This window comes from Plectropomus leopardus, chromosome 19 (assembly GCF_008729295.1).
Source record: "Plectropomus leopardus isolate mb chromosome 19, YSFRI_Pleo_2.0, whole genome shotgun sequence".
NCBI lineage: Eukaryota > Metazoa > Chordata > Actinopteri > Perciformes > Serranidae > Plectropomus > Plectropomus leopardus.
The window spans coordinates 12,400,312-12,421,981 of record NC_056481.1 but is presented as its reverse complement, the minus strand read 5'-3'; the positions used below and the strand labels follow the sequence as shown (position 1 = coordinate 12,421,981).

The 21,670-nt window shown below is 39.0% G+C and overlaps 2 protein-coding genes across 2 annotated transcripts; both read right to left on the bottom strand.

Moving 5' to 3' along the window:
- Window positions 1–6,373: 6,373 nt before the first annotated feature.
- On the bottom strand, window positions 6,374–14,562 carry ghdc (GH3 domain containing). Its single transcript, XM_042507935.1, has 11 exons — window positions 14,342–14,562; window positions 13,858–14,148; window positions 12,285–12,481; window positions 11,981–12,175; window positions 11,118–11,237; window positions 9,896–10,193; window positions 9,016–9,205; window positions 8,530–8,601; window positions 8,251–8,384; window positions 7,144–7,232; window positions 6,374–7,057 (listed from the first exon to the last, which is right to left on the bottom strand). The coding sequence occupies exons 1-11, from the start codon at window positions 14,424–14,426 to the stop codon at window positions 6,836–6,838; spliced, it is 1,893 nt and encodes a 630-aa protein (XP_042363869.1). The 5' UTR covers window positions 14,427–14,562; the 3' UTR covers window positions 6,374–6,835.
- Window positions 14,563–16,385: 1,823 nt separating this feature from the next.
- On the bottom strand, window positions 16,386–20,698 carry LOC121959050 (FERM domain-containing protein 6-like). Its single transcript, XM_042508230.1, has 10 exons — window positions 20,627–20,698; window positions 20,227–20,317; window positions 19,942–20,021; window positions 19,586–19,644; window positions 18,764–18,983; window positions 18,530–18,685; window positions 17,876–17,941; window positions 17,729–17,797; window positions 17,456–17,630; window positions 16,386–16,546 (listed from the first exon to the last, which is right to left on the bottom strand). The coding sequence occupies exons 1-10, from the start codon at window positions 20,696–20,698 to the stop codon at window positions 16,386–16,388; spliced, it is 1,149 nt and encodes a 382-aa protein (XP_042364164.1).
- Window positions 20,699–21,670: the final 972 nt, after the last annotated feature.

The window sequence follows — 21,670 nt, the reverse complement described above, 5'->3', positions numbered from 1 at the left end:
CTTGACCCAGATGTGGGACGGCCAACAGCTGGCTGGACGTCACACCATCCCAGAGGCACAGCAGGTGGCTTCCAGGGGCTCTCAGCAGGTGCAGGAGACTTTGAGGCTGACAGTCCGGCGCTGGTTGTGGGGACACACATTTACAGTAAAATCAGCCACCCTGCTCCAAGCGCACCTCAGTGCAGTCTGGGAAGACTAAAATAGCTCTCTCCAACAATGCAGAGGTTCAGGTGTGTGTAGACAATGTAAGTAGAAATTAAGATCACCAGCAGCAACAAGGAGAGACGAAATCCAGGTGACACTGACATCCGAAAAGCTTCAGATCAGTCAGCCCAGGTGTTGCTTGTCTTTCAGCCAGAGAGCTCAATCCAGCAGCAACGTGGAGGAAGTTATCCTTCAAGTCCGCAGCGCTTCCCATCTACAGGACGACCAAGAATCTGCAAGACAAAAAATGACATGTGTCTACACCTCTTGCATCCCTCAGCTCAGTGCTCTGTCAGGATGCTGTACCAGAGTAGTTGCATCTTCTTGAGCTTTCTCTCTCTCTCTCTCTCTCTCTCTTTCGCTCCTGCTCCCCATCCACTCCTGTGATATCCCAGCCAATGAGATGCTGGCATCCTCTGTGGGGACCTGTTTTCATGTGTGGTGGGGGTATAGAGGGAGAGAGAGAGAGCGAGAGAGAGGAGGATGGAGGAAGGAGGGAGGGAGGGAGGGAAGGAGGGAGGATGCTTTCGGAGCAGCTGACAGCACCATTACACCCCATAGTGCCACTATCAACACATGGCTTTTGTGTGCATGTCTGCAAATCAAGGAAAGATGGATTACCTGCGTGTCGGTCAATGCAGCTATTGTATTTACTTGGACTGTGTGCTATTGTGTTTTGTCATGGGAGTCTGACTCAAGGGAAAGTGTGAGCGTGTGTGTGGAGGGGGAAGAAAAATGAATTTTTATTCTTACATATTTGCTTAAGTGAAGGAGCAGCGTGCAGACTGTAGACCTAAAAATACCATTTAAAAAGTATTGTTATTTCAAACTTGTCTCTGCTGGATGGAGCTGGTCACTGTTGCCCTCTCAGCTCCTACAGTATCCTCATGAGAGAATTAAGGCTTCGGGATAAAAGCCGCTAAGAGCGGATTAAAAGGATAAGCCTGGAGATGTTTTTCATGAGGACTTGATGCTAAACACACCAAAGTAAAGTCGCGTCTTAACTCACTTTGACCCAAGCAAACAACACGGCTTAGCCGACAAGGGAAATACCTCTGGATAGGGAACTAACAGGAACAACCGTTCATCACATCTTGTTCACTGTTAATAAGTTCTGTCAACAGTAATCTCATTAGATTTTACAATAATCAAGGGGAACATGATCGTTCTATTAATTTAATGAATGTAACTCTCATTAAATATTAATTATTGTAAACTACATTAAGAAACCGGATAACTAGGGGATGATTTTTGAGCAAGTGTCAGTGCCAGACCTAGCACATTTGGGGCCCTAGACCCTAGGTATGGGGTGGGAATTTTTTAAACCATGCTCAGTTTTTTGTGTGTGTTTTTTTATGTGTTACCTGTAGCCCTGGTCTTCAAAAAGGTGGTCTATAGTTCCTGCAGGGGTGTGCCAAATCAATATATGAAAAAAAAAAATCATATATTATTAGCAAAGATAAATATTAATGATATGCTAAATTTGATCCATGAATTCTTGTGCAATCATGTGATCTAGCTAATGCTAAATCACTGTGCGGCAGCTATACATAATAGCAACTTGTTAACTAACATTTAACATATTGGCCAGTTAACTGTAAAATTATTTCATGAGTACGAACATTGTGGTGAGCCAAAATGGATCTTTTTGTAACTTTTTGACCAAGAGACTCCAAAAAGTGGAGAGGGTAAGGCTGACATTACAGCCTCATGCAAGCGCAAATGAAAGAAGACAAATAAAATATTTCGAAAATAATTTCAAGTGCAACTCAGTTTTACACATTATTTGTAGTAGCGGGGCCCTGCTCCGTCTTCAGTTAAGGGGTGCTCGGCCTGAAAACTGCTCAGGACCATGGTCCATGTTAATTGACAGGAGGTCAGCACAGGTTAATGTATACAGTATGTATAGATATAATGCATTTAAATAATTTGTCCATTATAAAATGGTCACAGTCTTTAGCAAATAGTCAGTTTATTCTATTGATTTTAAGGTGAACAATGGGAGATTTTCAGCAGAAGGAACTAAGGTCTGACTTTTATTGAATTATGAGGTGAAATTGTTCCTTTTTTTGTCACTGTGATTTATGTGGAGCTGGAGGATGGATCCAACCATACCTGCTAAGGTTGTATAGATTTACCCAGAAGCTAGAATCCCAACCAACGACAATATATCATTTTGAAGCCTGGTTGTTTTTATACCTCTCAGCAAACTTAACTCTTTATTAGCTTCAAGACTAATTGTTCTTATTGGTATAAAGTACCTGCAACATAAAGGGTTTGGATATTTTTAGTCTTTCTAAGCCTGTAATAAAAATAAATAAATCAAATCTTCACAATTTATCTCCTAGACCGTGCATCAAGTGTAGCTTTATGCAAATAGGAGTCAAGTAAACCAAAAACAAAAAAAAATGGATGAGAAGCGAAATAGAAATACACAAGTTTCTTGTGGGGGCGTCTGTAATCTGGCAAAAGTTGAGCAGCTTCAGCAGCTGTGTGGGCGTTTCCTCAAGCCACAAATGAAGTTTGTAATCTTCAGGGGGAAAATAAATTTGGTTTTGATCTGTATTGACAGTGCCGGCAGCAACTGCACATCTCCGCGCTAAGAATAACCAGGCCAAGGAAGTGGTGAATGATAATGGCAATTGTTAAATGCTATGTGTATTTGTTTTTAGCTGCAAAAGCAGAAAGAATTCAATAAATCCTGTTTCTGAGTGAGGGCGAAGACAATTTGCCGAGCTCATCATACTGTCAGTCAGAAAATGCTGCAGAGAAAAGGTGATTGAAAACGCACAATTAGCCATCCAGCTGGCAGCACAGGTGAGTTGCATTTGGAGGAAAGGGAGAGAAAAACACAGCCAGTGAAAGTAAAAGACTGGCTTGCAGACTGTAAGAAAGTATTGTTCTCCCTCTCAGATCCTATTCAAGCCCTGGCAGCCCATCACTGCTATCTATTTTTAATGGCTTCTCATTGTCCTTTCGTCTTGTAGTTCATCCATCTCTGCTTGTCTCTAATAAAGAGGCTAATCCATTAAACATGTTCACTATCTACTGGTCTAATACGGCAGAGTGACGCACAGACGGCCTGGTGAAATATTATCCCGACTGCATTTCCCATAGTTCTAAGCTCTCTTGGCATTTACCTAGATTTTCTTCTCTTTTTTTTGGAGGTGAGACTTTATAGATTTTACTCCACATTAAAATGGGTAAATGCAGTTATTTCCTTATATATACCAAAAAAAGGGACTCTCATTTATTGTTTTAGACTTCAATGAAAGTCCACAGCCCTAATCCCGATTTAAACTGCGAGAAAGATAAGCTCTACAGCCGGCATCATTCACTCAACATGCAACATCTCCTCTCTCAATTAAACACGCCCTTCTTCCCTCAGCAAACCCATTGAGAAATCAGGCCGATCATTCTCAAATCTCTGCTGTTTACATTGACTTAAGATCATGACTGAGCTGAGATGTGCTTAGAAGCTTTATGTGTGTAAATCCTCATGGCACGTGACACAAACACACACACACACACACACACACACACATGTACACACACACGTACACACACACCTCACTAACCACCAACCACAGAAAGATGACAATCTGTATTGAATAAATGGAAATGTGGAGAATGTATGGATAAAAGACTGGAATCATATTTTATTTACTTATTATGCTGTTATCATATTCGACCCTGGAACCACACTTATAGTGCAGTACAATGAAAATGTACTAGTGGGTGTGGTGGGGCGCTGTTCATAAACAATAATTATAGTATAGCAGGAGCGCCGAATTCAAATCTGTGTGCAACCGACATGATGGGACAAGTGTTGACAAGGAGTTATGTGTGCGACCCTCTGCAAGAATATTCAAAAAGGAACCAGCAGCAGCAACGACGGAGAACAGCAGCCGAAAATGCACACAAATTGAGAAATTGAGTTTCTTAAACACGGAAAGTAAATGATTGTTGCCATGTTACGCCACTATTCATACAGCGCTGCAGACGTGTATGTTATATGTCACTCTAGAGGCCGACCGATGCTGTTGTGTTACACATCATGTCTCTTTTGTTTCTGAAACACTGGCATACTAACTAAAATCACATACTGGCAGCATGATGCATGAAGGGACTGCGTAGCGCCCCTATAGCACAATCTCTGTGTGAAAAATACTATAAATACCACTCTGAAACATTTGGGGGTTAAAAAGTGTGGTCATGTGTCGGACTGTTTCTTGGCCAGGGGCAGCTACTTCCTGGAGTATCTGCTGGTTGCCTGGCAACCCAGAAAAACGACAATGTGTCATTTTTGCTCTTCGGTTTTTTAACTCATTAAACAAACAAAATATAACGAGCTACTTAGTGAGCTTTAGAGGTGCTGGAGGTAGATTATGTGAACCAGCTGCTGTCTGCACCAACACAAGAAGATGACACACTTTCACATCTTTAAGTTATTGTTAAACTGTTTAAAACTGCCATAGAGAAAAAACAGCATTTCTGCTTTAAGTCATCACCTCATGAAAGTCTGCCATTTGGTCTGGGACTTATTTTGATCTGATCATACTATGAAGCCAAAATAAAATGCGAGCCATGTCAAATCTCTGCTGAAATGGGACGTTACTAAAAATATTAGCCCACTTTATGAACAGAGAGAGACCTGCAGGAGAGAGGCGTGCCATGCAACAACACGCCACAGGGGCAACTCTGACGTGAACCAGAATATTCAGCATGTAAGTGGTAAGGAATGCATTAATAATGATGCTAAAGTTAGACAGTATTATTGTTCTCCACACTCTTATCTGCCTGTAAAAAAACTCTATAGTACTACATTTGCTCTTGTGTAAATCTGTTACACTGATTTACAATGAGAGGCCAGTATCCACTGTTTTAGTTAAGACAATAAGACTTGTTGTACACAGCATGAATAACAGTTTCTATTCAAGTCTTACATATATAACTATCCCCCCCTAGTGGTGACAATAAAGTCCTGCCCCCAAATAAAACCTGACTGAGGAAAATAGTAAATGCAGTGAGGCACTGCAGGCTAACCCTGCATCTGCTGCCTGCTGTCATGGAAGTCATTAGTCTACACTATAATGAATCTTACCATCAATCTGCTTATCTGGTCTCAAAAAACTTCCACTGGACCCCGAGTGAGCGAAAGCTGGAAGCTTACTGCTGGAGGCCAACGACACTATCTGAATATGGTAATTTAGGAAAGAGATCTTGCTGAGATTAAATAATGGTTCTGGAGACAAATGTCAGGAGTGGAAAAAATGTAAAATGGCAGCTCTGAGAGATAATGTATCACGATTAACTCAAGTTACATACGGCATACTTATTCCAACCATACAGCAGAATACTTTCTTTAAAATACTTTTTAAAGACTTAAGTCTGATATTCTCTCACATCTAAAGACAATGCGACATTTTAAGATTTTGCAAAGATTGCCTTATGTATCTGCAGGAACGCAAAAGAGATGAAAGGCATCATATGTCAACTATTCTTGACAATTTGGCATCATTAGAATCAATAAAGATAAACTGTTACTGTGCACAAACTTTACATTTTGGATCTTGTAACATCAACTCACCACCAGCCTCCATTGGTTAGCTGTGCTATTTAAATATTCAAATAGGAGGAGAGCTCGGACATGAGAGGCGAACTGTTTCAAAAATGCATTTTTCTGAACAAGTGCTGGTTGGTGGATCCGATACACGCAGAATTAAACACAGACTTCTTCGCTGCACAGCTCCACCAGTTTCTCCTCCTTTTCCAGAGTTGTCCGTGAGCATATATAGCCCTCGGAAAGTTGTTTGGTGTGACTGCGAATGCTGTCTAACAGGGACAACAGGGTCAAAACATCTACTGCTTTTGTTTCCAGATTTTGCTTTACAGAGCACAAACTGCTGATTTTGTCTGTAGTACACTTTGATTTGTCACATAGAGATAAAAACCATAATTTTACTTTTGCAAAGAGAAGTTATACTTGATAAATAAAAGGATTTACTGCAGGATGCTTTTCAGCCCCAGTCTATGATATAGTCATACAAGAGGGATTTATTTTTGGGTGTAACTCTTGCCAAATGTTGCTTTAATCTTCACAGGTGACTGCACTTATGGGACAATGTGGACGTGACTCTGCCGCAACATTCACGAACACCAGATGGTATCAATTGAAAGGATTATATTGTTAAAAATGTGCATCGATGCAAGCATTTTACAAGCTTAAGCGCTGTAAATGAGGAGAATGTTATTTGGATTTTTCTTCAGCTGCATAAACAACCGTTAAAATGTAAGTAAAACACATTTTCTGTAGGATTATCAGCTCAGTATTGATAAAGCAACGAAATAATAAGATAAGACGAGATCCTGAAACATTTCATTAAACAAAACTTACAGGTTAACAGTTCACTTTAATAAAATTATGAATGCGGTCAGGAATAAATTAGTCAAATTAACATTATTAAATGTCAAATTATTATATGATGTTGTGTTTTTGTGTTCAAGAGTTCCCAAAGGCACAATTAATCAACTCATTCATGAACAGTTGATAGAAACATTTCATTCAGTCAACGCTCACCACAATCAGAGTCCACATGCTTTGTCTCGTCTTCCACAACAGCAAGAGGTTTCAGGAGACGGTTTTTCCCAACAGGAAGTCGGCGTACTCTTTCCTGCGCAGCACTCGGTGCATTTTGAAGGTGTTGGGTGAGGTGTTGGAGAAGGCCATCATGTGCTTGCGGAGCTCCTTGAACGCACCCTCCGCCACCAGCTGCACTCTCATTGGTCCGATGCTGCCTTTGATACGGAAAGACTTGTAGACAGCAGAGTCCTGCTGGAGACAAATGTCCAACTGGAAGGACGGAGAGAAGGCGTACAGAGAATGGAGATCGATTTCATGATTAAGAAAACGTATGCTGTTTGCTGGGTTTGTCTTACCTTGTATCTTTGTTCCTCTGTGAGGTTTCTCACTCCTTTCAGCTCTATAAACACCTGGTAATGAGGATCAGAGCCGCCTATCGAATCTCCTGCAACACCACAGCAAAGTGTATTTTAAAGATTGCAGATAAAATTAATTAATGAAAAAGTGTGCGCATTACATTCAACCGACACCAGGGAAGGCAGTCTGCAATACATCCATAGAAAAGTGTCTTTTACTTTGTAAAATGTGAGGGAGCTATAGTTATTCATTCATTTTTGTATTTAAATTTTCACTGAACTGTAGAAAAAAAGGGGTAGGGAACTTGCTGTAGCTGTATATGATGTGGAAAGTCTCAGTTTTAATTCAACATCTGCTAAAACCATTTAAAAAAAAATTTGTGTTGGAGTTTGTTTCATTCCAAATTCAAAATTTCGACAGAAATATTTTCATTGTTATTGTAAATATTGGTTATCGGTCTCATTAAGTACCAATAATTGGTATTGTCCCTGATAAGCCTATATCTGTTGACCCCTTATTTATATATAAATCATTAGTCTGGAACTCGGTCGGGGGTTGTGGGGTTCTTCCTCAGGCACTTTATTAATGATAGAGAAGTTCTATTTTGTTCTTTTTTACATTTTGGCAACTTATTTACATTCATTGTACAAAGAAAAAATTCCCAGTGAGAAGTAATGTAGTCAGCAGACCTCCACTGGGGCCCGCAGGCTGTAAGTTGAGTACCACGGCTCTGAGGATCTGGATGTTCTGTTGGGTTGAGCCAAACACCTGGTGCTCCTTGCTCACCTGCTGGCAAAAGTTCTGCAAACCTATATCCATCGCTCATGGCACAGGGGGAAGTCAAAAACCATCCATCTGCACACACCGCGAAAATACTTTAAGGAGGCAGAGGGGCATCGAAACCCTGTGACCTCCTGAAAGCGGGTAGAGTTACTCAGTGATTTTTTACGGTGGTGTTTTAGGCCACTGATGAACTCATGCTGAGCCGTTTCACGGTCGCCCAGCGCGTCGCAGTAAGTACTGCTTGCAGCAGAATGCTGGCAGACAATCATCAGGCCTCGACATCTGACATTCGCTTCTTTTTTCATCTATTCGTGACATCTTACCCATGATGCCGCTCTCAGCGCAGCAGTAGTCGACCAGCTGAGCTCCCGGCCACTGAGCAACAGCTTTCTTCAGAGCAGCAAGGAACAACGCCTCAGACACTTTCTCTCCTCGAACACTCAGCATCTGACCCCGTCTGAGGAGGGAGAGGTGGAGAGCATGAAGAAAATAATTTGCTATGTTTATATCTTTTAAATCTACATGGATGGACAGACAGTGCATTACATGAAGCATGACACAAGATGCAATATGAGTAAATATATGGGTGTGTCAAAATGTACCTGTACTGAAACTCAACAACGGGACACTGGTTGTGGAATCCAACTACTTTCACAATGTCTCCAATGCGATATCTGTAACAGCCAAAAAGACAGGGTCATTTATGCAACCGTACAAGTAGTGTTTGTAAAATACCTGGATTCAACCATGTGCAGGTTGCACAGTCCTGAGCATCTTTAAATTGCATGTCAGATTGCCTTTCAGAGTCTGAGCACAAATCTTGATATTACACTGCACCATCAGACTAGAGATTGCATCCTGATAGAGTGCAGTCAAGTGAAACCACATCACAATGCAGACGACACAAAGCAATTACTGTTCTATAATTTGTTACTTTTGTAGCCTATAATTTGACAAGTGGGCAGTTAATCGAACAAACCCATAAAAAATATGCCTAAAATTGGCCTGTTATTTACTCTCGAAAAACATAAAAGTGTCAACATTCAAACGACAAAATCCTGCAAGAGCGCCCTTGTTGTAAATCAGACCTGAAAAGTCCTGAAGCGTTTGTGACAACGAGCTCGTAGTTTTGTCCCTCCTTCACTTCCTCCATCAGCAGAGTGTGAGGCGCCTCCTCATCCAGGCTGCTCTCTGGCAGGAACTCGCAGAACATCGAACGAGGACATAGCAAGTAGCGTCTGCTTGGCTCCTGGGGCCACAGGTTCACCCCTATTAAACCTGCAGGGGCCACACATACAGTTAGAGCTAAAAGAGTGCTGCAGGGATGACGTCTTCTTATAGGCTGGCCTGGAAGTTAGCGTCACCCCGGTCCCCTTGACAAAAAGCCAACTATGTACCATTAACCATGGATGACTTCTTTGCATTTTTGGGTTTATTTTAGATCTTTATTTTGAACATGCCAAGTAAAATGGGAGAATGATAATAAAATATAAGTAAGAAAAACATCATCAATAGGTATTTCATGTCAAAAGAGGAGTAGGAGGAAGTGATTACTTATCAAGTCCTCCCCCCTTTTACTGTTTCTTAAAGTTTCTAAAACTTTGTTTATTGAGTTATTTAACTTCCTTGGAGATCTGCCTGTTTTTCATTGCTTTTATTTGCTTTATTCTTGTTCACCTTTTGTAGACACATTTTGCTCTTGCCCTTTTATTTGACTGTTGAAGACATTTCTCTTAGCATGTTTTTTGATGTTTGATTTATAATTCCATGAATTCCTGCCTTTGCTTTGTCTGTCAAAGCACTTTGTAAAGGTGCAATATAAATGAAGTTATTATTATTGTTATTATACACACACACATTACAAAACAAAAAAAACCCACATCAACAGAAAACAAAGTCGACTGGCGACTTCCGTCAGAACTTTTCGAGCAGTTGTTCCCACAGTGCTGTCTTGGTTCAGGTTCCTACCTTCAGTAGCAGCGTAGAAAGGCGAATAGAAAGGCACTCCCTGGCAGTAGTTCTCCCTCAACATTTCCCCGTAAATCTGATTGGAGCCTGAGTCCACTGCCAGCACCAGGTGGAGGTGAGGCCACAGCCGCTTGGCGATCCCACGGAAGCCGTCCTGGAAATGGGCCCGCAGCTGAGCGGCCCTCTCTGGGTCCGGCTTAATCAGAGCCTCCAGGTTGGACCTCACTTTGGGCTCCAGAGCCAGAGCACTGCTGACCTTTCCTCGTTCAATGTCCTCAACAAGCTCCTGCCAGCGATCCTGTGGGACGGAGAGGAGATCGGAAAGAAATTACGTTTCTAATCCTTTCTCCATCTCACAAATTACCTGAGCTTTTCTTTTGGTCAGTGGGAGCCTGACACCTGACTCAAGACTTCATCCCACTTAACTAGAAAACTTTCCGGAGGGACTCAAACCAGGAAGCCATGAAGGACACAGCAGTGAAGGTCTGCTGCACCAAATCAAAAACAAAGTTCTGGTGTTGGATGAAAGTTTTTTTCTGTTAAAAAAAAATCTGACAACAGCTTGAGGGACTATTGGAAATGTATGGGGGTGGGGGGATGGAGCAAAATGGGGGAGGCATATCAAAATTACATAATTTATTATAACCAGAGACTGTAAAAACAGAAATTAGTATTGGAATTTTAAATTATCTGACAGTTAATTAAAAAATCAAGTACAGACATTAAGAAGCATAATACATAATAGAGTCTAGGCCTGAAATATACACATTTCATCAAGATCACTTTATTCTACGTGTCATTAAAAACAATGACCAAAAATAAACTGTTTGCACTAACTAGATCCTGTAAAAAACACTCTTTACAAACATTCTGTGAAATAAACTCTTTGGCCCTGCATGCATGAAAATAGTTAAAAATCATGTCTATTTTCAGTTTCAGGATTTTGCTTTAAACTTTTAACTTTCAATCATCAAACGGTACTACGGTATGGTATCTATTTCATAGATGTTACAGACATAAAAGTCAATCAGCATATTTGAGATTTGTCCTTTATTTTGGTCGCTTTATTTTTTCGGAAAGATTTCCATGCTATATATGCCTCTAATCGCATAAGATAGAAAAAAAATATTTAAAAAAAAAAGTAAAAGTAACACAGAGGGTGTTTTTACATGACAGGCAACTATTATATGTACAATAAATCATAACTAAAGCTATGCTGTACCTGTAATGCGCTGAAAGCATAGAAGACTGTGGACGCAAAGTTGGATTCCAGTGTTCCCACACTGGGATCTTTGAGAGCAAACAGGAGGTGCAGGTAGAGGGTGTCCTTCTCACTGGGAACCTGAGAGGGGGGACACAGGACAGTGCAATTCCTTACAAACAGTTCAAATGGAAAATAATTAGCAAGAAGGTATTTATGCATTTTTTCAGACGTATACATTTGTATAACATTCTCAAGATGTTTTATGATGAGAATCAGTTTATTCTACATACACACACACACACACACATTTATTTAAATATATAAATTATGTATATTTATCATTTGACTGGCAGCTCTTGCCCAGTATTTAAATTATTTTAGATTCTTTCTTAGTTTTAAATTAAATTGAAGTTTTACTTTAAAAAACCAATAACACAGAAATTACCTTAATGTGAAATTACCTTATTTGTAATTAGAATTCTATGTAATTTAAAACTTAAGAACATGAGGCAATTAAAAAATCCTGCTAAAAATCTTATTTTCCATTAGATCAATTTACAGATTATAATTTTTGTTTTATGGCTAAAGGTTTTCACAAAAGTGATTTATTTTCTGGCATTTACATTTAATGTAGAAAAAAAAGTGTATATCTAGAACTCAGAGTGCGGACCATCACCAATGCTTTACCTCGCAATGTTAACGAAAGTGAAAAATAATTTGTGTATCTGCCCCGCACTTCAGATCTGCTTCAAAATGTAATGGGATTGTCTTCTGCACATGCTAAAACCTTTCAGCAAGTTTCATGAAAATCAGGGCAGTAGTTTTTTTCCGTAAACAGCACAAATAAGCGAAACTCCTGTTGATCTTGTTGTAAATTGTACCTCAAAGGCGGGTGCTGGGGTGGTGTAGAGGTTGAGCATGTGGCGTGAGGAGGCAGGTGTGGAGGAGTTCGGTCCGATGGGAATACCAGCCTCAGACTGACGAAAAGTAGGTGAGTAGAAGAACTTGGTGGTGCGTTGAAGGCTGTCGGTTGCAGGAAATGCTCTTCGCATGGCATCCAAACACACAGTCACTCCCTGGTGGAAACACATGAATAAATATTGTAGTTCCATATGTACAATAACACATTGTAGGCCACAACCAGGCCAACGCATCATCATCATTGTCATCATCATCAAGCCTCACCTGCAGGAAGAAGTCAGTGTTGGTGTCCTTGGTGCTGAGCAGCATGGCGCTGGCTCCTGATGTCCCGGAGGTCATTGCAAGGATCAGCGGTTTCTCAGCAATGATCAGCTTCTCCTCTCCAGCTGCAATGCGACTGATGAGCTCACGGTAGTGCTCATATGTGGTGATGGGGTGACGAGTCCGGAAGCCATCACTGTCTGAAAAACGACAGCCAGTTTTAAGGTTTGTGTTCGTGAGTCCAAACTTTATTTATTTTCCATTTTCATTACCTGTAAAAGGGCCCTTTTTATTTTTGCATCAACCATCATAGTTCGTAACCCATCAGAAAAACACTTTATTAAAAAGGTAAAGTGAAACAGCTCTATCCAGTGTTTAAATCACCAGGTCTGTTTTGTGTTTTTCTTTGCAGATAGTTTGGCTCCTGGTTAAAACCTCCTGAACTTCTGATCAAAAAAAAAAAGTGAGCACACATTAAGCTCTCAGAGAAAATATGTGAGCACACATAAACAGGTGCTGAGCAAAGCCGCAGGTTTCATACATACCAAACAGCATCAGAAACACTGATTTGTAAAGTGAAACTGCTTTATTCAGTATTTTTACCAATTTAAATCACACTGTAGCATTGATGATGTTTATGTTGATGACGATTATTCAGTCACAGTAGCTCTACATATTCTATTGTAGTATTACTGATGATGACAATACTGATGTGAGTGTGACAGTAACAGTACATATTGTACTTGTGAGCTATATTGCAGCATCGTCCTTTATGGTGCCAGTCCTGATGCTGCATTATTATTGCTACCCGTTGATGGTTATGTATACTACATTGGAAATGGTTTATATTATTCGGAACAGTTTGTCATATTTCATGCTCACTGAATTATTATTATAGTCCCTATGGAGTTATGGTGGACACTTATTAATCTGTTCCCGTGCAGCTTAAATGTGCATAGGTGCAAGTCACCCTGTGTTCAGATAATTGTCAAATGTTGTATATTTCTGTGTCATAGTGTTTGTGCTTTATGTGTTTTTAACACTTGCTGCAACAAAAACTGCCCTTGTAGGAAAAATAATAAAGTTGAATTTAATTTAATGGTCCAAGAAACCTCTGTGGATGATTTGGCTCTTGGAAAAAAAACCCTCCTGAACTCTGAAATCTTACATTCTGTTCCAAATATTCACATTTCAGAGACAATATTGGTCATTTTGCATTTTTAAGCTGGTTGCAATCTGCAATCCTCACCACTGGAGGTCACTTTCTCCCTACATCTTACACACCGCTTCTTTAAGAGTTGAATGAATGAAGAATTTAAATCTAAATATGGGAAGAAAATGAATGTGTTTGGTGCCATGTCAAAATAATGCGTTAAGCTATTCTCTCGCAAACTCAGTTAAATCCTGGTTAAATGTGCTTTGATTAAAAAGTCTCCAAAAGGTTACATCACAGCCAGTCAGAGGACAAATCAGAGGTTTTGTAACACGTGCAGTTTGTTGTCCTGCAGAAGAGTTTGACTGACGCTTTAAATCACAAGCGCGACATCAAACACTGCTTATTTACACCCTTTCTTACCTTTAATCGAGCTGAAATCATACTGTCTTCCATAACATGTGTTTGCGTTTTTACGCAGGCGCTTCAGCAGAGTCTCCTCCTGGACCTGCTTCACATTCAGGGTGTCCGCTTCAAGTTTCCTCCTCTGCCGCCTGCCCAGCCAGCCCACACCCTTCACCGCCAGATACTGACTGAGCAGACTGCTCAACGACCGCTTGTCACCTCTCAGCTTGGAGCTAATGTCCCTCCAGAGGAGCGCCATCCCGGCCAGAGAGCACACACCGAGGGCGGCGGGCAGAGGAGGCGGCATCGCTGTGGAGAGGAGCCGGTGTTACACAAGAAACCTAACAGCAAAGTGAGCCAGGCGGGGGCGCTGTTAGCCAAAATTTACACTGTTACCCGTTTCATCATGCTACTGAACACAGCTGCTTTACAAGACAACAGTAACAACGACCCTTCACATCTTTTCACACACACCGACATCCATCATGCTAAAGCTACTCACCCTGATTTGGTCCAATAACGGCGACAACAACCGATAAAACCACAAAACAAAGCGGTGCAGCAACGCGAAACAAACTAAAAGCCATCTCCGGGAAACAATGTGACCTAATGTTTTTTTTTGTTTTAACGGTTTACATGAGTATTTAACGTTTAAGCCGCATTTATGCGACAACCGTAACAACAGGGTGAAGTTTTGCTTTCGCAGTCAGTAAGATGCTTCCGTGTTTGGGTCGCAGCCTGTCGCGCTGATTGGCTCACTGCAGGATGACGTGTATCTGTCTGATTTATACACTCGTGCACATAATTAAAAACTTTTTTTAATGTTGGAAAGTTGACTGAAATTTAAATGATTTTGATTTTCGGCAAATACGCAACATTAAATGAAAAGATACCCTACTTTATTCAAATTCTTTATGATATTTGGCGATAATTACACTCTTTTAAAGTTGCAGAACAGAGAGCAGCAAAGACTGAAATTAATCAATGAATATCTTGTTCTATACTTTCGTTATATTTACTCTTTTTGTTGTTACATAAAGGTACGTTAATACTGTATGTTACTGTGCTTTAAAAAACAAAAAAGGAACACAATCATATGGTGTTTCAAAGGTAAAGAATGGACTCTCACACTTAAAACTTTTTTTTTGCTTATTTACATATTTTACATAATTTACAATAATGTTTTAATATACACTAAGGAGACTAGTTGATACAGCTCAACAGAGAATGATAAACATACATATATTTGTTCTGGAGCTGTACATATTACATAAGATTGTGGTTTCATGTATGTAAGTTTTTTAAATTTTCAGTAAGTTTAATTTTTTTTTCATAGCAAATCATTTAATTTTAATTCCAGACAATTGTGAGGATAGGAAACAACTATATTATACATCTTTATTGCATTGTCTGGAAAATTATAATAAGGACATACTTTCTAAAAAATTAACTAAACCCCAAAGAAGTATTGAAAAAAGCAAAAAATTGACAGATACATTTTTTAAAGGTTTATTTGTTAATTTAATCCTCATTATTTTCTTAGCTTGTATGATTATTATATTTACTTACATGCAGTAGGTTACAAGCATTTTTGTTTGAGCTTATGTTGCACTGTAAATATACAGTATTTTTTTTTAATTTATACATTAAGTACATAATCTATTACGGCTATGATGTGAGCATCAAAACGGTAACATTATGGTTTTTGTCCCTAGCTTTTAATGAATCCTTCTTGCCTCTGGTTGTACATTAGTCCACAGAAACCCCTTCATCAGCCCTGCTCCTCAGAACCTGCGCAGAGATCAGAGCAAACACACGTTTGATGTCGGCCGCAGTGGAAATTTTCAGTCGGAGAGATCTGCAGTTTGCTCACCTGTTTCATTTCCATGGTGACAGCTGATAAAAGAAAGAGCACAGAAAATTATAAACACACAATCAAGCTCATTTTAGATATGTTTTTGTGCTTTTTTGTTTGTTTGTTGACACACCTGCCCAATAAGAGGAGGGTAACACCAAAGGTCCATCGACAAAACAGCTCAGCCAGCCACGGCACCTCAGCTGGGTTGTCGACAAATAACTCCTCTGGTTCATCGACACACAGCTCAAACTCTGCCACAAAGACAAGCAGTGTTATCTCTTGATTTCCAGCAATAAGCAGAAATGTAGTAGTTAATACATATTTTCTTATGTCTTGATTTTTGCCCTGTTAGCATGTGCATTTTCTGGCACATTTTTGCAAAAGTTAGAGGGCAAATTTAGCAGCTTAAAATGTTTACTGTGCTATGTTTTTATACTAATCCTCACTACCATTCATTGTGTATTCAAAGACAGCTTTAGTGGGACACAGTATACAAGAGATATACAAGGAAAACAAATGTCTGATGTGATTTGTGACATTTGCAGTATGATTGTGTTGTTTGATTAAATGTTGTATTGTGTTTTTGTATTTCTGTGTTTGGGATTTTTGTATTTATTTGTATTTATGGGAAACAGTTGACTTGACAGCTGACAGAGAGCTGCAACATATTGGAATATGATTTTTCCTCTCAGCTGACCTGTGACTTTGTCTTCCTCCTCTTTGGACCAAGTGCGTTTGCTTCGACTACAACGCTACAGTCAGACATGGAAGACGTGACGCTGTTGCTCTGGAGTCTGTGTGCTAAGCGTGTCGTGTCACAGATGTAGGCCTCTTTGTAGAAGTGACTGGCTGAAGAGAGACAATCAAGATTGTATTTATGTGAGAAACTTGGTTAAAAAATCCCACAACAGTAGTCTTTTATGACACGATTTTCAAAATGATTGGCTCAGGATATAAATAATAAACTTCATGAGGTTTTTACGAAGCATATAGTTTTGGTTAACCTTTCGTACCTTTTGAAACCTGGAGCGCCATCATTTTCTTGTGCTGCTTTCAGAAACCTTTCACAAGTATTTAAAACGTTGAGCCCTGAACATTTCTCTCTTTCTTTGAAAAACATGGAGAAAAAGACAAAAAGCAACCTGGTAAGAAAATGTTGCCAAATTTCAAGAAATTAGTAGATTAGGGAAATAATTTATTTAAAAAGCTAGAGAAAAAATGAAAAAAAAAAAATGAGGGAAAAATTATAATGATCATGATTACATATTTTAAATTATGTTACAAAATAATTTTAGCATTTTAAAGCACTTTTTTTCCAAGTCTTGTTTGCCTTGTTTGCTGTTTTTTTTTAAAACATTTTTTAATTTAGAAAATTATATTACAAAATCTAGAGAAAATGTCCAGGGAAAGAAAAAAGAAAAAAGGTAGGTAGAAAAAAACTAATATTATAGCTAATTATCATTATTATCTATTTAAAATTAAAATTATATTACAGAATTGTTATAAATTGAAAGCATTTAGAATTTCTTTTAATTTATTTTATTTAATTTTCAGGTAACTTTCCTGTACTTTTTACTAATCTGATCTTTTGTTACTTACTTTTGTTACTTACTGCCTTCTTCTTATGTTTTTGAAAAAGTCAAGCCAATTTTTCCAAGTCTCATAGGGTTAATGAGGAAGAATCAGGAACCTAGTTTGAAATGAAATAACTATCACGAAACAATGGGGTTTTTTTTGGGTTTTTTTGAGATTTCTGACCCTGCTTGTCCTCCAGCTGCTGGATGTGGCTGGCTGCATCTCTGGTGTTCATGTGGAACCAGTGACTGTCACTGAGGTGCCTCAGCACGTGTTTGGAGTGGAAGGCTGAAGGAGTGTAAAACACCAGTTTAGGGAGGCACAGAGAGCCCACTCCAGCAATTTCAAACCTGCTGCCCTGGAAAGCAAGAGAGACTTACAGCGCTGTACAATCAAATACACACACTTCTGTGAATATATGTTTACTTAGGTGTGCATGTGGTCTTGAGGACCGACCTGGAAAGTGAGGCGCTCAATGACGGTCCAAGAAAAATCATGCAATAGGCACTGCTTCCCTTCCACCTCCTTAAGGAAAGATTTATTTTTAAATACATGGAAACCTAAAAGTAGTTTGAGTCAAACTGTTCAAGATTGATCGTATACCTGATAAATATGAACTCCTTTCAGTGTCACGCCGAGAAGGATTGAACTCCTCAGTTCCTTTTTCTCCTGAACACAAAATAACAGACGGAGAAGCAGCTTGAAAAAGGCAGTTTAAGATATAAAACATGAGCTCATATAGCAGATGTTGCAGGAGACAGTAGGTTTCCTCAGTTAAACCCTTTAAAACCCAGACTGACATCAGTTGTTCTCTATTAAGTTCAGATGCTTTTCACAAGCATTTAAATGTTTAAAATTCAAGCCAGTTGGTTTGATTCAATTTGAAAACATGGAACAAAGGCAATGAGCAATTTCACAATAAATGTCCTGCAAACTGCACAAAATTAGTAAAATGTGACAAGAAAAATTACCTGAAAATTAATATTTTTTCCCCCCAGAAAATTGTATATATAATTATTATATGTATTTATTCTTGTTTTGTGTTTTTTTTTTGTGCAAAATTTTGGGTAATTTTCTTGTAACTTTAATTTCTTGCCAATACTTTTGGTCATTTCTTGTAAAATTACTAATTGTCTTCTTCTTATGTTCTTGAAAAGAATCTGGCCAGTTTCTTCAGGTTTCAGTGGGTTAAATACTCTCATATTAAACAAAGACAGTGTTCTGTGTTTTTCTTTGGTTATTTCTGTGCAGTCTGACCTGTCTCATTCTGTAGAAAGTGACCGGTCCATCCTGTAGACTGCTGGCCTCTTTGATAAACTGTAGGACGGCTTGGCTGCGAGTCACACCCCTCAGCTCAGCGTGTAACGGCGGGCAGTGCTGCAGCAGGAATTCTCGTCCACGGCGCTTTATCAGCTGAGGACACAACTCATGTTACTCACACATTCAAATTTCTTGTAAAGTTTAGGTCAAATTGGTCACACTTTGTTTTACCCATGAGGGAAAGAAATCTTCAGGAAGAAAGTAATGTCTGTGTCTGTTCTCCTCTCCCTCCTCTTCATCACTCCCCTCCGCTCTTTGCTCCAGATCTCCGACTTCGGCTTGGAGAGCAGAAGCAGCCAGCTGGAAGAACAAAGCCTCCTGAAGGCGGCTCTGCGAACGCAGCACCTTCTGCCTCAGCTCAGCGTAGTAGAGCTGCCGCACTTTGCTGCTCCTTAAACAACATAAAAAAAAGATGTCAGCTCTTTATTATTTATTAAATATTTATATATATATGGAAGCCAGTTTCTGCCAATGAGATGAAAAAGAGATCCTGTCAGTCATTATAGTGAGAAACTTTCTCAAAATAATGAGCTCTCTCAAAATGACTTTTCTCATTATTCCAAGAGACTAAATCAGTATTTAGAGATACTAAGCCATTATTTGAAGATACTGAGTCATTTTGAGGTACTGAGTCATTTTTGCTGAGATTTTGTTGAGTCCTTTCAATTTACTAAGTCCTTATTTCAAAATACTTATTTCTTTGTTTTACCATACTAAGTCATCATTTTGACAGAGATACTAAGTCATTATATGAAGAAAGTTTTTCATTGTTTTGAGATACAAGGTCATTATTCTGAGATAGTGTACTAATTCATTATTTTAAGATATGTCGAAAAGGAATGATTTTCATCAAAATGACTTACAGCATCTTTTTTTAAAATCACACTGAGGGCAATGTGCTTCCATACATGGTGAGAATAACATTCACACATTTCATTTGTGCAGACAGATAAATATTCCTCATAAAAAGGTGATTATGGGAAATCAACTTACATTATCAGCAGCCCACTCTCTACATAATACTTCACTCTCAGAAATAAGATAAATGGGACCTGGAGATAAATGAGGAATTAATATTTCAACAGAATCAAAGAAAATTATTGCTTACTTTGAATTCTGCACATTCCTCTAGAGTCAATAAAGTCTAGTTGATTTTTGAAGAAACAAACAGAAATCACATTCACCTGCAAGATAATATTTCCCTGAACAATAAGAACAAGATGTAGCCTGTGCATCTCTTTAGATACAAGGGAAAATATATTATTACTGTTTTTAAGTTCACCAAGGCACTCTGCTGCATGCACACTGAAGGTATCTTGTGGGAAAAGATTTGCAGAGTTTAAACTCACCATTAAGGATCCCCTGCTCCATGTTTTGCCAAAGTACTTGCTCAGCTTTTGTTCCAAATAAAGAAAGAGGTATTCATTATCTGAGGACAGAAATGCACACAGTTAATTAACAAGGAGAAAACAAGGTGACATCAAGTCCCATGCCGTGCAGTTTGTTCGCTCATGTTTATCTTTAATGTCTTGGGCTGCTTTAAGTTCATTCATTTACCAGCAGCCTCCCTAACATCCCACAATAAATTAATTCAAAACATTTTGTCTTCAACTCCCACACAGACGCCGACTGACCTCTGAGAACAGCCAGACCAAAGACACTGAGTTCACTGACGCTGAGCTGCTTCAACACAATATTCAGAACCTCCTGGCCTCTGGCTCTCACCTACAAAAAACACACACAACAAAAATAAGTACACAAGTGTGCATGTGAGCTTTGGCATACTTATACAGTATTTTAGCTTAATGGTATCAGCATTTTTTCAGTCATTGAGTATCATGCAGTTCAGTTTTGTTAGTTTTTGTTAGTAAAAACTGCGCTTTGAAGTACACCTAATGTGCTTAAAATATACTAAAATGTTCACATTTCAGTAAAGTAATGAATGTAATACTGGTACAGCACTGACAGCTGTCAATCTCAAATGAGGCATTAAAAAACACATATGATTTAAAAAAGGACATCGAGGCCACTCACCCTGACAGTACAGTCCAGGTGCTGCTTGTTCGGTAGAAGGATGCATACATGTCGTTTCTGCGGCGTCCTCATGGTCACAAATGCTTCTTCTGGTCTCAGGCGTCCATTTATCCTCCTCCTGTCCTCCCATGGGCCGACAAAAACAAGCCTCCCTGAGCTGACGCGTAATGACTTCTCACTCTTGTTCATAGGAAACAGAGAAAATCCTCACATTACACTATCACACATTTTAATGCAAAGACATGTTTCTAGCATCTGTTTGGGTTTTATCCATTTTCACAACATTCTGCTTCCAGACAAAAACAAGAATGCGAGAGGTAAAAGCTGAGGTGAGAAATAGCGGACAATGGTTGAGTATCTGTGAAGAATATTTAGAGTGCTTTGAAATCAATTATTGATAAGTAGCTACAAAAAATATAATCACAACTATCAAAATGTACGGAAGCCAAGCACGGCCGTGATTGCATTTTTTTTTTTAATAGTTATCTTGGCATCATAAGTTAGTGATTTCGTATACACAAGATAACAAAGCTTGTTTTCTTGAGGTTATGGATTAATTCACGTCCATTTTTGAGATGACACAAGGCCCATTTGGTTACGAGGTAATGAGTTATGGTGAGAAAACAACTTTTGTTTTCTTGAGATCACAGGTTAATTATGAAAAACTCAATAATGGCTGCCTGATTAATTTGATCACAACTTGATCTTAGCCTTCAAGATCAGTATCATGACTGTTGGGTGGTTAAAGGACAGTCTAATGTGTCGATTAGCTATGGGTACTACTTGGTCTGTCATGTTTTATCTTAAATCAACTGCTGCATCCATCAAGACGTCATTCTGTGCAGGCTCCCATGACACTCCTTATCTGTGACAATCATTATATGTAATATAAGGAAGCAACCTTGTGTTTTCTCATGCTATCAGAATTATCTTTAGGATTATCAAATTTCTTGATAACAATAAATAATTCATGATCCCAAAATTACAGCATAAAAAAATGCAAAAAGGGCACTTCTCAGCTTCCATAAAATTGAGAGAAATAAG